A 16,332-nucleotide genomic window follows, 5' to 3' on the forward strand; every position below is an offset into this window, starting at 1 on the left:
TCAATTCTTTACGATCGAAGGACATTTCAGAAAATCACTCGATATTTAATATCGTTTTTAATTTGATTTATCATCTGCTTTATAAAAGATTGAAAGCTGTATCTTGCAAAATGATAATTATTCATTTTTCCAACAGACTAAAAGAATAATAAATTCTGAATTGATTGAACTTTTTCAATAGTATAATTGATAGATTCACTTAATATATGTATCTCAACTTTTGGATTATCATTGTCATATAAATACAGAGATCACTTTTGTCTGTTTATAGCGTCGAAATACAATCTCATCAAAGTTTTATCATTTCTTAGATAAAACTCTAATTTCGAATGTGCTCGAAAAAGTACGAATAAACCAGGATGTATCAAACGCACCTCGGCACAAAACTGTAAAAGGTTAAATCACTCGAAAACGCACAATTTTCCACTTCGTTTGCTACCTATTCGAGCATCGGTTTCGCGTCTAAACCGGTCCCAATTTAACCCGTGACTATTCCGACAAAATCTTAAGTGCTAATGGCTCCCAGAGCATCCGACAAACGTATGTAATTTCATTAGTACTCGGGACTTTCTATGCCTCGCCTTCTATTTTCCGCGCATTCCCCACAATTTGACGATAGAAAGCCTGTTTGTGGAAATTACATTTAACTCTGGCTCGCTAACCGGTGTTATCAGCAAATCCAATGTAATTTACAGTGCCAATTTTTAGTCTGCGTCGCGAATTTTACATTTACATTGTAAATAAAATTTCTACAAAATGTTTTGCAAGAATTTGCTTCAAAACTTCAGAGCAGTATTTTTTCAGAAAACTGGTGTATATTTTCTACTACAAAAAAAGCTTTGTAAAAATATACAATTCTAAAACAATATAACGAAAAATTTTAGGGTCTTAAAAAAAGAAAAAAAAATTTAAACCTTTTTCAGAATATAAAAAAATAACAAATTTATAACCACTGAAAACATTAGTTAATATGTTGAAAGTATCGTTCCTAAAGAAGAATTATTCCAAAAGATATGGCCAAAAAAATGACTTAAAAAATGCTTTAAAAATTTCTATAAAAATAATTTGTAAAATAATATTAGAAAAATATACATAACATATTTCTCATATATATCTCTCGATACACATAGTCTTTCAAAATTATGCAGAGTATGTTAACGTTAATTAGCGACAATTTCTCGTCAGAGAGAGAGAGACGTCTCGACTCGATTGCATCGATTACTTTAGAAACATCCTAATACACGTAGTAATACATTCCGATGTTCAAATGATACCGCAATAAATTGTAAGACGCATTCCTCCGCAATCCTCTTTACGCGGAATACGAAAGGACAAGATTACAAGCGAGCAACATTCTAGCAGTTAAGCGGTTATGCTCTCGCGAAGAAAAGATCAGTCGCGGTGATACTTCTAAAATTAGCTCGCCGCCGCCGCTGCGTATAACTTCCTCTCTCTGTGCGCGAATGTCGTGCGCGTAAATTCCTGCGTGCCGACGTGGACTCGAAACCGCGCGCGAATTAATTGCCGTCGAGCTTCAGAAAAGCTGCCTTGAAAAGCGCACTTCGTGTAACTAATCCCGCTCGGTGCCATAAATTTCCGGCTACCCGCTGCTTTCCCGGCATGTTTCCATTCTATCTCCGCAAGGAGGATGGCGGTTCGATAATGATTTTGCGCGTACACGCTGGCAATATTTACGCAAAGTAAGAGCATCAGCTTGGATTAAAAGTATAAAATGTTTTATTCCTACAACGCAACATCGATGTCCGATTTTACGTGAAATCTTGATAAAGTTCTTATGAGAAAGATATAGAATTAGACGTCATTTCCATAAAAATTTTCTAAAAATATTTTTCTTTTCAAGTAAATTTTTATAATTTTTTTATATGCTAATTATTATATTTATTAAAATTTTCTATCCAAGCTCGTAAATCCTATTACATATTTTGGATTATTCGAATATTGATAAATTTCGAAAAAGAGAGATTAAAAATCCTAACTTCTAATAAATAACTTCTAATTATTATTAGAAATAAGGAATTAACAAAGAGAATTAATGTTATTATTTAAAAATGGTTTTAATAAAAAATATGATATATGAAATAGCAAAATATGTAATAGGGATTTGCGAACTTGGATAGAAAATTTTACTTTTACAAATATAATAATTGGCATATAAAAAAAGTCATGCGTTACAGCTGTGCAAAGAAAGTAAAACATCGGTAGGTATTCTATCGATCCATCGCGCGGTAGTAACTCCCGCGGAGATTCCAACGACTTTAATAAAGCCATGATGTATCTGCTCCGGGTTATCAATTAGCGGCAGACGCGATTATAATCCACGAAAGCATCATCGATAACTCGCGAGCGAGAGACGGAAGTCTTAATCGCGGGCTGCGCGCTACGATGTTCATGAGAAAATTTATACCAACGTGTCACACACAGTTTCTCGTGTTGCTATCGCGGCGCCTCCGGTATTACCGCTTTTTCCACGTTGACGTCTCGTTCCGCGCGACGGGGACCTGAGACGGACATTAATTAAGGGCCCGGCGCGCAGCAGGTGTTGTAATAATTCCCTCGAATTGGCCTCGACAAGGCTCATTATGCTAAGCTATACAACACGCGGCAATACGTGATCACATGTGTCACGGCGTGGCGTCACCTCGTCCCTCGCACGGAATTATTTATCCGACTGTCAATAATGTTGCTCGATGCATATGCGCGGTGACATCAACCGTTAGCATAATTTATCACGTATGAATAAGAATGCGCGTTGATTGCGGTTATTGCTTTTTTTTTAAGACGCTACATGACGTATTAATCCCTCGAGAGGCGATATAAACCCCGACAGTTGCGGAATCGCAACGTCAATTGCAATGTTGACGCGTTGTCGATATGGCCCGTGACAGCCGTTTGATCCGCTCGTCTTGTGGCGATGTCGACGAGCAATTATACGCGCGTCACAGTTATATATTTAGAATTGTTTCGATAAGTGTATACATACACATACTCTCTAAAAGTGAATCAGTGTATTATCACTGAAAAACAGTAAATAGTCACTAATTGCAGCAGTTATAAGTACAGCACTGTAAATCAGTGATATTTTATTGAAAGAATTAGTTAATAATTTTGACTGTTTCAATCAGTAATATTTCTTTCGTTATTGTCAGTAATATTAAACTACAATTCATCTCTCTATCTATTTCATATAAAATTCAAAATTTTATTTATATATATTTACTAAATATTTATTATATCAAAAATTTTATTTTATTTATATTACATGCATATTGAACTTGCTATTTTAAATAGATAACGAACGAATAATTTTCATTAAGTCGCCAGACATTTATTTGGCCGACTCATAAGATCGATTTAACATCTGAAATTAAATCGAAGTAATATTTTTAATTTTATCTGTCGCTCTTTGCAAACTTTATATAATTCTTATGACTAAAACTAAATACGAGAGAGATAGCAATCGTAGCGGTAAACGAACGAACTATCGATTACTGGTTTTACAGTGAAATTTACTGGTTTTACAGTGAATTTTATTTTAACTGACCATAATCAGTGAGATATAAGATAAAATAACAAAAAAATAAGCGTTTCCACTGAAAATCAGTAAAATACTCACTGATTCTCAGTGAAATCTTATTTTACTGTTTAAATTAGTGATATTTTCACTGATTCACTTTTAGAGAGTATATACATACATATATATATATTTCTAAAAAAATGATAAACTAATAAATTATCTCGTTTAAATATCAAGGCGTATTAATATCTTCTATAACATAGTCATACAATTAATATCAGAAGAAAAGTAACATGAGAACTTATATGAGCCTCTCAAAAATCAAATTGATCAACTGCATTTTTTATATACAGGTATGTATCTCCTAAAATTTTTCGCACTTATTAAGAAACACCCTGTATATATCTTAATTTTAGTACTAGAGCACATGATATAGAGTATCCTACTATTAATTAATGTATTAAAATTAAGAATACAAACAGTGGACTTGATCAATTTATAATAGCTTCTGAGAGAGCTATATCAACTACATTAAGAAAAAATTATATGCTTAGAAGCACCAGTTATAGCATAAATAAATTAAATAATAAATAATATTGCAAAAAATATATACGCCCGTAATATTAAACGGAAATAAAATTGATTCGCCGCATGTGGAGATATTTTTAATTGCGATAAAATGAGGAACAATTAATGGTTACGCTGGCGTTTCGAATCGTTGCTAAAGGGACGCCATTAATAATCACGTTAAAAATAACTTCCAGCACGACCTACGTTTTAAAAAACGAGCAATATGCGCGAATCGTTGATATAAAATACGACCCCACTTTAACTCATTTTTATTGCGCCCAAGACGCGAATGATGGTCCAAAATTAACCGACACTAATTTTGATTGGCCCAAGATTAATTCCCATTTCCGAAAAATAAATTATTTCAAGCAGAAGAGCAAGTTATGCACAGATCAATGCAATTTTTCTTTCCATCATCTTTCAATGTATTATCTTCCTGAACTGCCCCAAAAATGTATATAAAGAAGATAAAAAATTTCAAATAATTTATAACGAGCAAATAAAACTTGCTTTTTAAATAAATTAATTAAATCGACTACATAAAAAATTGATTCACTAAAGAATGCTTTAGAAAAGAGCACTGTTAAATTTTACATTCATTATTTAATGTATTAATTAAGAAAAACTCCAAGAGAAGTTAATATTGAATTAAATATTGAATTCACTTCGCGTGATTCTTCAGATGGAAAGAATTTCTGATTATGAGAGAAAGATTATTAATCTTCCTCTGTAAAAATCTATTGTTTCTTACTTTCCACTCTCTCTTTTCTCTCGCATAAAAAAGTATATTATTATTTAATAACCTAATATAAAGAGCGTTTCAATATTAATACATTACCAATAGTTAAAGTGAGAGAGAGAGAGAGAGAGAGAGAGAAAAATCAATGTATAATATATAAAATTTATAAAAACGAACACATTTATTATCAAACTTTAAATCAGATAAGCAAAAAAAATCGTGCAATCGTACATTTAGAATATTTATAAAGCTTGCACCAGTTACATGCATTTGAATTCAGTATTATAGTCTTCTTGATACATATTATAATTAGCGAATCACTATTGTGTCACACAGCAACACATGCAACATTTCTTATAAATATATTTTTAACAAAATCACGATCTTTTTTGATTACCCGATGTAAATAAAGGATTTATTCATATACTTCCTCGATATAATGCGACATAATAAATCAGCAATGAGCCGTGATTATGTTCACTTACCTTTTCGATGGCTTCCAGCGCCGCTTCAGCACTCCCAGCATGAGTAAACCGATGAGGATGAAGCCTAAGCGCTGACGGATCTCCGACTTGCAGCTACGTATTAAGCACCAGCACCACAATCGATCACTACCGAATCACACAATAACCGGATAATCTCGTCGATCTCCCGGGAGATCTCTATCGATCGCACACGAGTCACACCATGATCTCTCCCGGACGAGAGAGTTTTTTTTTTCGCGCGGTCGTTTCCCACGAAGTTTGATCGATTTCGCGATGATCGGCGTTCACCTGTTAAATAGGTACTCGTCGTCGTTTAATCCCTTTGCGGAATCACTTTGATATACGCGAATCGCTCTCTGCGTTTCTGAAGTAGCTTTTTATCATTCTCTCGTTATTGCACGTCCTTATTTACCGGGTATCTGAAATCATAACAATAGAAATGCAATTTAAAATTAATGTAGAATTTAAATATTAATGTAGAATTTAAATATAAACGAAATGATTAAAATATATCAATATATTATTAATATATATATTATTAATGATATGACTTTTTCCGGAAAAAAAAAAGATGATTAATAATTTTTTTTTAACGCGCGAGTTGAACATGTAAAGTAACTAAATTAAAATTCTTTTTAATATATTCTTTTGTATAAAAAAAATTGGCTAATATTTTTATTACAGAACAAGTTTATACATATATGAAAATTTATATCGTAAAATTATATTATTTATTAGAAACATTCTCTTTTAAAAAATTATAAAAAAATTTATTTTCAAAATAATATGTTGCAAAAAAGTAAAATTTAAATATTTTAAAACTAATATTACAGTTATAGTGATTGTTTTAAAAAAAGCTCTTTAAAAATGTATATTATTTAGATTCTAAATAAATTTATCGCATTTATAATTGTCGAAATGTAAAAAAATATTATTCCATCTTAAAATTACATCACGCGTTACATGTAAATAAGGTACAATATTATTTCTCGCATGCGGAACATATATAAATCCTGATACTTTGGTGTATACTATGGTGTATTATTCCGCTGGCGGAAGTTTGTTAACGAGCAACACAACAATTCCGCATGAACCGTTAAATATACAGTTTACATCAAATGTTACACGAACTACGATCTATTTTTTTTTCGTTATTGCGCTGCAGCGTCGTATTGCGCCATTTTATGCGACACGACTGTAAATTCATGTAGTATGTAACGCAGCAGCGAAGATTCTATTTACCATTCACAAAGGATCGCATAAATAATAAAGCATGCTGCTCTACAAATGTTTATCCTGCTTCCGGGGCCGCGGAATAATTTATCACCCTTCGAGAGAGCGTCACGTTGTCATCGTCGTCGGGAGGGACAGAATTAATCGATATCTCGAAGGCTTGCTCAAAATCGCACGTTCAATGCGCTTTCATCAAAAGTCATTTTTACATCGTTGCTTTAATTGAACGCCGAGAAATAAGATCGAAAATTCTCGCCTCGTGAGGAATCCGATGATTAAACAACGAATAATAAATCACGTCTCTCTAATTAAGACGATAATTAATCGACAGCGTCCCCGGGGGACGTGAATCTTTTGTCGGATACCGAGGAAAATTGGTCTTGATTGGTCTATAAAAACTGCATCGTGTTTTTCTCTGAACGGAGAACACAGCCATGTTTTTATTTTAAGGTAAGTTATTAGCTCTATTAGTTCATTTACCTTATAAATTGTAAAAAAATGCTATTATCTTATTACGCGTAAATTTGTACACATACAATAATGCTAATTAAACTATTTAATGAAGTGCCTTAATTTCATATATTCTTGAAAAGAATTTAATTGAAATCTTAATTAAGTAGCCTCCTTAATTATCTCGAAATTTTTTATCGTTGTATATCTCCGAAAGAATATGAATCTTCTCAAATTAAATTTAAAAAATCAATATTTACCATTATATGATGTTAAATTTCTATAGATATAGTCAAATATATTTGCGTTCGTTTATCGCCCAAATTTTACATTGCAATGTCCATTGTCAAATATATTGATATTTGAACAGTCAATGTCGATCGTAAATAGAAAATAAAATTTTATTTTTCACTGCAAAAATCAAACAAATGATTGTGATTATGTTTTGCAAATACGAGAGCAATACAATCATTGATTTTCGATTCTCAGGAATAACAGGAGGAAATGACGTTTAGGCTCGTATTAGAATGACCTTAATCTGCTTTCTGAGATTATTGGTTTGCAAGCAATCACGATCAATGCGGCTGAACATCCAATTGCCGCGAAATTGCATAATCCATGCTCAAAAGTTATTTCGAGCCCAACCGCAGCCGCGTGTAATGTACAAATGAATGATTCGATCAATATTTTATTTGTTGTACATTTAAATTATATTGACAATGAGTTATTACAACGTATTTACGTGATACACGGACACAAATAATATGATTATAATCATTTTGTCGAGAAATGAAAAATTAAAAGACCATCATGGAAGATATTAATAGTTATTTCGCTGAATATTGTTACGATTTTAATCGCCTTTGTAGTAAAATACGTAAATACGTAAAATACGTATGCAAGTAATGTATCACAATTATTCGTATTTGACTGAGCATTGTAGAGATAAATTAAATACAAAATTATTTAAAAATGTATATATCAATATCTTTATAAATAACGTTTTGTTATTAATAAAAATGATTAAATATATTTTGCATCAATTTTTAATGGAAGCAACACAAATTATGTTCTATCATTACAATAGTTTCTATAATATGGTAAATTAATTTATTAGTAATAATTACTTAACAATAATCAATCAAAATTAGTTTTTCTTTAATGACCTTGTTTCATGACTTTATGAAAACATATTTTTAAAGGAAGGTTCTATATTTTTTAATGGAAAAAATATTTAAAAATATCTATCCACTTAAATTTACTAGGTCTTATTTGGAAAATTAATCTATCAATTAATTCCGATTTATTAATATTTAAATAATACTAAATATATGTATAAACTTACATAATAATTTATTAGATTTTTATATTTCTTTAACAGTTGCTTATTGTGTGTAAAAAATTAACAATCCATCATCATATATCAGATTGTTAATGTACTCAAATTTAAACAAATTGATATTTAAAATGCTACCAATTAGTTATCCAAATATTAACAAACATTACAATATACTTATTTATATCGAAAGAAATATCTTAATTAAGGAGATATCGTAATTAAAATATTCCACTTCTGAAAATTTAAACAATTTATCGCTCGGATATTCGCGTTACATACTTCCAAAGCACTCACGATGCGTGCATATTTAACAGCAGCTCCGTTCGTAACACGTATTAATCGCGCGATTGCATCGATATTCAAGTAGCTCGAGATACATCTCGAGTGTAATCGTAGAAAAGCCACGATGCAACAACACGATTTGACGTCTCGCTTGATTTATGTCGAATAATTAATATCGCATGTTAATTAGCGGAAATTATATTCCGCCGTAATAATTCTTCGTATTCTAACACGTATCAATCGATAATAATTCTCGCACTTTGGGCTCGTCGATCGTTCGAGCTTCCGCGTGAAGTTCGTCAATAAATCCGAAAAATAACGACGCCATGAAAAAATGTCTAACTCACCGGACGCTTGCCTTTCGGAGAAGACGAATTGACAATTAAAAATCGCACTCGCGTCTCGGAGAACGAGCTCCCAGGATCACAGGACGATCAATAATCGCAACGCGAGTTCGAAACTAGAACATCGGCAGCCGCCTCCTCACATTCGGAGCAGATATCGCGCGCTCCGAATCGCTTGAAGTTCGTCGCGATTCGCTCTTTCTGCTCACGTCGCGTCGGTATCACGTGATTTTCGAATCGCTTGAGAAATTAACGCGAGCAATGGAATGGCGGACGAGGAGGCAAGGAGCGAGGAGAGAATATCGATCGGTTTACTCACCTCATTTCGCCGGTTTCAAGGATAGCTTCCGGTCCCACTGTCTCACGCGATCGACGATTCCGCTGCTGGCGGCTTCCTACGCATCTCGGCTGTCTCCGTCCGACTTTAGACTTCAGCGGGCACGGGACGAACGACGTCTCCGACGAGACCCTGCTCTCGAAATTCGACCCGGTGACCGCGATTCCGCGCGACGTGCGGATGAGCGGACGACGGAAAACGGAGGAGCGATGCAACGCCAATATCGATGTTACATCAACGCGAACGGAGAGCGCATCGGCGGGGAGATGTGTTGAAACTTCACGCGCGCACGCACGGAACGACGCAACGTACCAGTCGCGCGCCGAACTCGGACTGAACGGTTCGTAGAGCGAGAGACACGCATCCCGCTATCCCCTCTCTTCGTCGCGCGCACCGGGAGCTCTCCCCACCACCGCGCAGCTAAGTTGCCCCCACCCCCCGCCGCGCGTCCTAGGCAGCTGCGCCTCCGCGAGCCGAGCGAATTCCGAGAAATGCTTCGGTAAGTGATATTCGGTTACGCAGTTTTTTGGTGTTTTGAAGCCGCATTGTCTTGCCCGATATTTGTTTTGGCTAACGCGTGCCTCGAGTTCAACGATGTGGAAGTTTACAAGCCATTAGACAACGACGAGCAGAGAGAAGTACGTACTTTTCAACTAATGAATATGATTTTCGCGCGTAGAATAATTGGGTCTGTTCTTTTTAGCTGCACTGCTACACTAGTGCAATAAGTTAGAAAGAGACAAACATACTTTCTTTCACTCTAACTAATTGCACTAGTGCAGCAGTGTAGCTAAAAAGAACAGGCCCATTGTTAGGTAAGAACGAGTATGTTATAAGCCATTTTAAAATCTTATCGATGCTCTCTTATATTTTTGTCCGAGATATAATAGAAACATAAATTTTTCCGTTTTTCCTCTTATCTTTTTCGTCTTTTTATCGAAAATCCGCCGCACAATTAATGCTCATGAATCAGTAAGCATATCTATGATTCATTTTTGAAATCAATTAGAAAGTTACGTTTAATATTTAAATATTGAACATTCTGCGTTCGTATTATCGTAATTATGTGGATAATAATAGAATTATTACATTTTTTCACGCATAGAATGTCGAAATAGATTACATATATTATGGATTATTTAAACAAGTTACATCGTAATTTAGAATTTTGATTAAGGTTAGGTTAGCATTTAGATGCTTGATATACGTAAAAAACCTATGCACACATACAAGATATAAAGGTGAAATAATTTCAAGAATATTAAATTGATTAATATAAAATTATAATTTTTTTTTAATATTATTTTTTTAATTAACAGTCATGAAGCATGGATATCTAGATACGAAGTGTCCAACCAACAATGTCTAGTGATATGTATAGAAATGTTAACTACTAAGACATCAATAAACCCTAGTATGCAAGATTTATAGGGAGTTCTAATGCATCATTTATGCATTTATAGGAAACTCTGTGTTAATCTATCAGCATGACGATGCAAAGCACGACCTTGAACATGGACCCAGGTTGAAGCACTGACATCGAATGCTCTTCCGCGATGCAACGGTATATTTTTTTCGGATGACAAGATAAGAAATACTTCGGGAACACTCACAAATTTCATTAATTCATTCAAATATCGTGATCTTAAAGTGGCGCGAAGATAGTGATTTATGAACAGGTATGTCTCTTAAAAAAAGTAATATATTAAATTTGCATAAAATGTAAATTTCTAATGAGCCAATCGACAGTTCGATCAAAATAATTACATGTTCGAAAGTTTTTTATTGATACATTCAAATAGCATAATAGCTTTAAAGCGTTGCGTACATAATGACCTTATGTTGTTGATGGGCAAGGTTACGTCTCTTTAAGAAATTAATTTATATAAAATATGCCTTTTTAACGCGAATTGGCTCAATAGAAATTATTTGTGCGAGATATTATTATTTTAAGACATTTTAAGCAATTCAATTTTATTATTTAGAAAATTTTAAAGAGTTTACTTTATCGCAAGATTAATGTATTTAAATGTCACAATTTTAAAATAGAGATAATGATTTTGTATTATTGATAAAAAAGATATATCTCTTAAGAAAAGTTAAACACATTTAAGTACTAAAGAAAAAAGAAAAGTTTAACATTTAAATACCAAAATATAAATTTCTAATGTGAATAAATCAATTTGACAGAAATAATTATTTGCTTGAGAGATTATTCGTAATTTAATCATTATTTTTTCAATCATTATTTTAAACGATATATATATATATATATATATATATATATATATATATATATATATATATACATGTATATATAATATATTATATTGTTATAAAATTTTATAATAATGGAATTAGGCGCTTTATTATGCAATAATTGTATGTATATAGAATGCATGCAGTTTGAGCATTCAATCTTATTTGTCTATGATATATTTATATAATTTGGCTGGAAATTTGATTAAAGTGACGACGATTCTCTCTCATGTTATAATATATTTGAATAACATCGTTAGAAACCGGTTGCGATAAGATAACTAATGTACGTCATATTTGAATTAATCAGAACTATGTGGTCAAAACGTTTTATGAAACCACATAAAAAGATATGCTACTGAATTGATCATTAAATTAATCTTAGGAAAAATGATAAAGTACAATGCCATGTGAGATAAATATTTCTCTCTTGTGTTGCAAAGTTTGATTTACATAGTTGATATTATCGTATTATCATTAATTACAGACGAATTATAGCGGAAACTTGTATGCATATGCAATTACGATATGTTGCATCGACTATAGAAAAATTCTTTGGAATATCTTTACGAGATTGACATGGTTCAATGCGAGAGTAATTGCAAGTTGCCGCTTCTTTGAGTACGACTCTGTGCGCGCAATTTGTCGGATACTTATAGCAACCATTTATCACGGAAGCAAAATTAATTTAGATGCGTACCATGTTGCATTGGCGTCGTTCGTGCTGGACATTTAACATCTGTCTACGCCATGCATATGCACATGCTTACATACGTGCCTATGCAAATCCATGTGTTTTACCTCTTCGCAGCATTCATTCGAAACAGAGCAGTGAAACCGTATGCAAACGCCGGCTAAAGTAAATATATATTTTAATGTATACAGTACAATTTACCTACGGTAATAACTGGGTGGAAATGCGTGGAGAAGCGTGCTCCGCATTTAATCTTGAACATCTCGTGTAAATTTTTATAAATAGATTATTCATCGTTATCATTATGATAAATATGTCGCAATGTTAGAGTGATACTCATATCACATTACATAATAATAAAAAGTCTTATTCTTTTTCTTGTATCAAATATTTCTGGAATAAAATTGCAATAAAAAGCATTTAATTAAAAGTGAATGTCGAAAAGTTCCGCTTTGATATGGTAAGTGGTCCAATTTCGACGACAGTGAGAGAATGCAGTCGTTCCTTAATACGAATGTGTATGCATGAAGGTACGCGTCAAATTTTCCGAGATATTTCGCCGCGAACGAGAGCGTATTTTTAAATTCAAATGAGATTTAAAGAGGGCCCGCGTGCACCGTCTAAATTTGCACGCGGAAACGTAGCCGTCGCCGAGACGGCTAATCGGGTGTGCCAATTGTTTCAACCCCGTCGTGTTTCGGTGCCGTTCCGTTCCGGATTCGCGTTCTCCGGACACGGCCGAATTCCCGAGCGACCGCGCACAGCTGAGCGGGCTCTCGGCGCGGATGCATCGATTTTTCTCTCGTTCGCTGCACCGCTGAGATGCAGCTCCGCCCGCGGATGCATCTCCTCGCGTGTGAGTTTGCCAACATCTTCTCCTCTTCTTCTTCCTTTCCGCTCCGATTCCGCATCCTTCGTCAAGCGGAAGAGTTAAAATGCTCCTTCGAAAACGTGGCAACAAGAAATATTGGCTCTCTCTACTGTCTTTGACATAAAAGATATTTTGAGAAAATAATTATTAAAAAAGTAAAAATAACTCTTATTATTTATTTTACTTTTGCTCAAAGATTAACGAGTGAGTTTTGTGATCTGAAAAGAGTAAATCTTATCTTTATTTTACCTTTTGAAAGTATTGAAAATGTAGCTCTCCTAAAATTATATTAAATATAATTCGGGATTTTATAAATAACATTTTGTAAAATTTTAATAATTAAAATAAATAATTTTGTAGGAACTTCATGTAAGATAAAAGATAAACTTTTGCGTAAATGCGGTAAACATTTTTTGCAAACATGAATTTTCATAAGAAATATAATTTATTATTTATATGCATATATTCTCAATACCATATATATATACATATTATGGAACAAATTTCTTATCGTAAACGCACGCTACGAAAAATCATGGAAAAAAGAGCAGGATCATTTCTCATGAGGGGGACGAGATCAAAGAATTCAGGGTCAAGTTCAACCATGAATGATGAACCGAACGAAAGAAGCTGCAGGTGAACGTCGCCGGCAATGTTAACGTTGTAGCAGGACTGGTTTCTCAAGATTTCACGGTTCTTTGAACAGGTAGTTCCCGCAGGACATGCGCGAGTGGCAAGGGTGGAAAAAATCGAAGGGATCGAGAGCTCGGTTGTGAACTCGTCATTGAAACTGATCGCTCTACGCGGGTGGTACATCACTAATTGCGTCTTATTCATAGGCAATCATCTACTTCTGAACGATCACGCTGCGCGTATCGTCTTTCGAGCCCACCTGTGGCCTCGAAATAATACCGTGAAATTGTAACTATGAATCGTTTCCCAGATATATCACGCGTATTTCTTCTTTTAAATACAATGCACATTATGCTTGATATCGGAGTTGAATGGTGATTTTTCGGGAAATTAATAATCTTTAAAAAAATAATTAATCGATTTAAACATGTATGTACGTATATATTTGGAAAAAATTAATAAAAATTAATATATATTTCTAGACAAAAATAGAGATATGCCATTATATATAAAACTAAAATTTAATACATAGTGCATGTGTACACATACATACACGCATAGTAAAATTTAAAAAAACATTTTTTATCTTTCTTTATCTTTTTATTTTAAATAAGATTTTTATATTTTTTTAATTTTTTTTAACTACTATTGTTATATTAATTGTTATATAATGTCACTTCAATAGAATTTTATATATTAAGAAATAACTGATCTCTTGTTTGACAGACAATTTCCATATTCAATAGCTTTATTATCGAAAGGATTTTTCAGAGAGCAAAACTTTCAAGTGAGCAACTATTAAAAGTTTCATAGTCCATTTATGCTCATTAAAGAATTTTATGAGAGTGGTTCTCATCTCATCTCTCACATAATAAAACTTTTAAATTAAACAATGGAATCTTTTATCGCAAATAAGAGAAAATATCGCAAATAGATTTGACTCAATTAAATTTCTATTCTCTAAAATTGTCATTTTTAATATTATAAATTTTTATTGAATACTATTTAAGACTCTAATTAGAAAGAATTTTGTAAAAATTTGATACTTTTGAAAATCATTTCTTTCAAAATTTTTTCCTATCTTCTATCTAATAAGCAATGTAAATTTTGACATAAAATTAAAAATTTCATCTACAAATTTAAATATTTTAAGCATTTTGAAAAAGAGAATGCTATTTTAGTATTTTGACTCCACATTAAAATACGATTTAGAATCAAATTACATCGAATGAGCCTCAATTCAATTTATACGTCTCGAGATCAATCGATCATGTTTACATAGTTTGATGTCGCGAGAAAAAGGTCAGTCGGTTAGGTATTGCGGAATTGCGACAGGAAACCGAAATTGATATTCGTCTCATATACTTGCAATATGCGTCCCATTCATCTTGTCGCATTCTTTATGTTCAACTCCGAGAGAGAAGGAAAAAGAGAAACACATTCTGGTCTTTCATTCACTGTCCCCCTGTCCCGTACCATCTGGTCTTCCACCTGCGCTCAGCCAACTGTTTCTTTACCATTGCAAGCAGAGCAGGTCCGGTTTTTTCATTCCGACCGTTTTCAGTATCTTGTTTCTCGACGACGAGATATAGCGAGCGAGATAATATCGATGCATATTTAAAGTCCGCGAATTGTCTTTCTCGTTCCGCCATATGGACTAAAATTTCGCACTTTAATACCGAAACAATCGAAAATCCAGGCATGTGAGTTGAGCAAATTTGTTTTTCTCGGTGAAATTTTAAAAGAAACAAATACAAAGTCACAGATTTGCATAAATGTTTCACGTGGTGAGATTGTTTTGCAAGAGGATTTTTTAAGCCACAATTATCGAAACTTGTGTGTGTATATTTAAAACAGAGAGTCGTGACTATAATTGTTGACTTTTTCGTTCACTTGTAAAACATAAAAATTATAACTTTGTAATGAATTCTTTTTTTCGCAAATTATATGATGTTTAATCTGCAACTTACGTAATGCTTAATGTACTTACTGTTGAAGTAATAATTAACCATTATATATTGCTTTCGTTTTTACGTGTACTTAAGTATCACGTTGATTCAATCTCACGCAAATTAAGGGTCATAATAATCTTCCAAGTCTTTGTTGAAGACGTCCAATACCGCACGTCGTTATTACAGCGTGATTCTTATCTTCTTAAGTTTTAAAAAATTTTCCTTTGATCTTTTTTTTGATTTCTAAAACAAAAGAATATAAGACAAAAAATTGGAAAAATCCTCGCGCTCGTAGTTCTCTCTTATAAAAACTTTCTTATAAAGACTTCTCTTTTATAAAGATTCTTTTAATTATAAAAACTTTATAATTCTAATATTTTATTAATAAAGTAATTCTTAGAGAAATATTTTAATAATTATAAAAAAAAATTGCATATATGTTAAAAATATAATATAATATAATATGTTAAAAATATAAAAGATAATACTTGGTCTCTCGTGTTTTTATATGTTAAGATATATTCTCTTATTATTCTATTGCGTTTCAAACTTTTACATTTTTTAATCAACATCCATTAAAAGTCTTCAATATAATTACAAAAAAATAAG

General features: G+C 32.8%; 1 protein-coding gene and 1 long non-coding RNA gene across 13 annotated transcripts in view; one reads left to right on the forward strand and one right to left on the reverse strand.

Annotated features, from left to right (window-relative positions):
* Positions 1-9,655, reverse strand: part of LOC145972801 (uncharacterized) — a 231,699-nt gene extending 222,044 nt beyond the window's left edge. For all 12 annotated transcript variants that reach the window (XR_014439291.1, XR_014439290.1, XM_083101753.1 and 9 more), the window contains exons 1-2: positions 9,297-9,655; positions 5,330-5,748 (exon numbers count right to left, since the gene is read on the reverse strand). Coding sequence is in view for 10 of the 12 variants with exons in the window: in XM_083101753.1 (XP_082957879.1) it covers positions 5,330-5,370 (41 nt within the window). In the remaining 2 variants the exon portion in view is untranslated. The remainder of the gene's footprint in view (positions 1-5,329; positions 5,749-9,296) is intronic.
* LOC145972809 (uncharacterized) lies at positions 9,648-12,655 on the forward strand. Its single transcript, XR_014439293.1, has 3 exons — positions 9,648-9,952; positions 10,778-10,993; positions 12,061-12,655. It is a non-coding gene; the product is annotated as an uncharacterized LOC145972809 (long non-coding RNA).
* Positions 12,656-16,332: the final 3,677 nt, after the last annotated feature.

Source organism: Camponotus vicinus, unplaced genomic scaffold (genome assembly GCF_025532165.1).
Source record: "Camponotus vicinus isolate PSW18456_S1 unplaced genomic scaffold, iyCamVici1.0 SCAF_6, whole genome shotgun sequence".
Lineage (NCBI taxonomy): Eukaryota > Metazoa > Arthropoda > Insecta > Hymenoptera > Formicidae > Camponotus > Camponotus vicinus.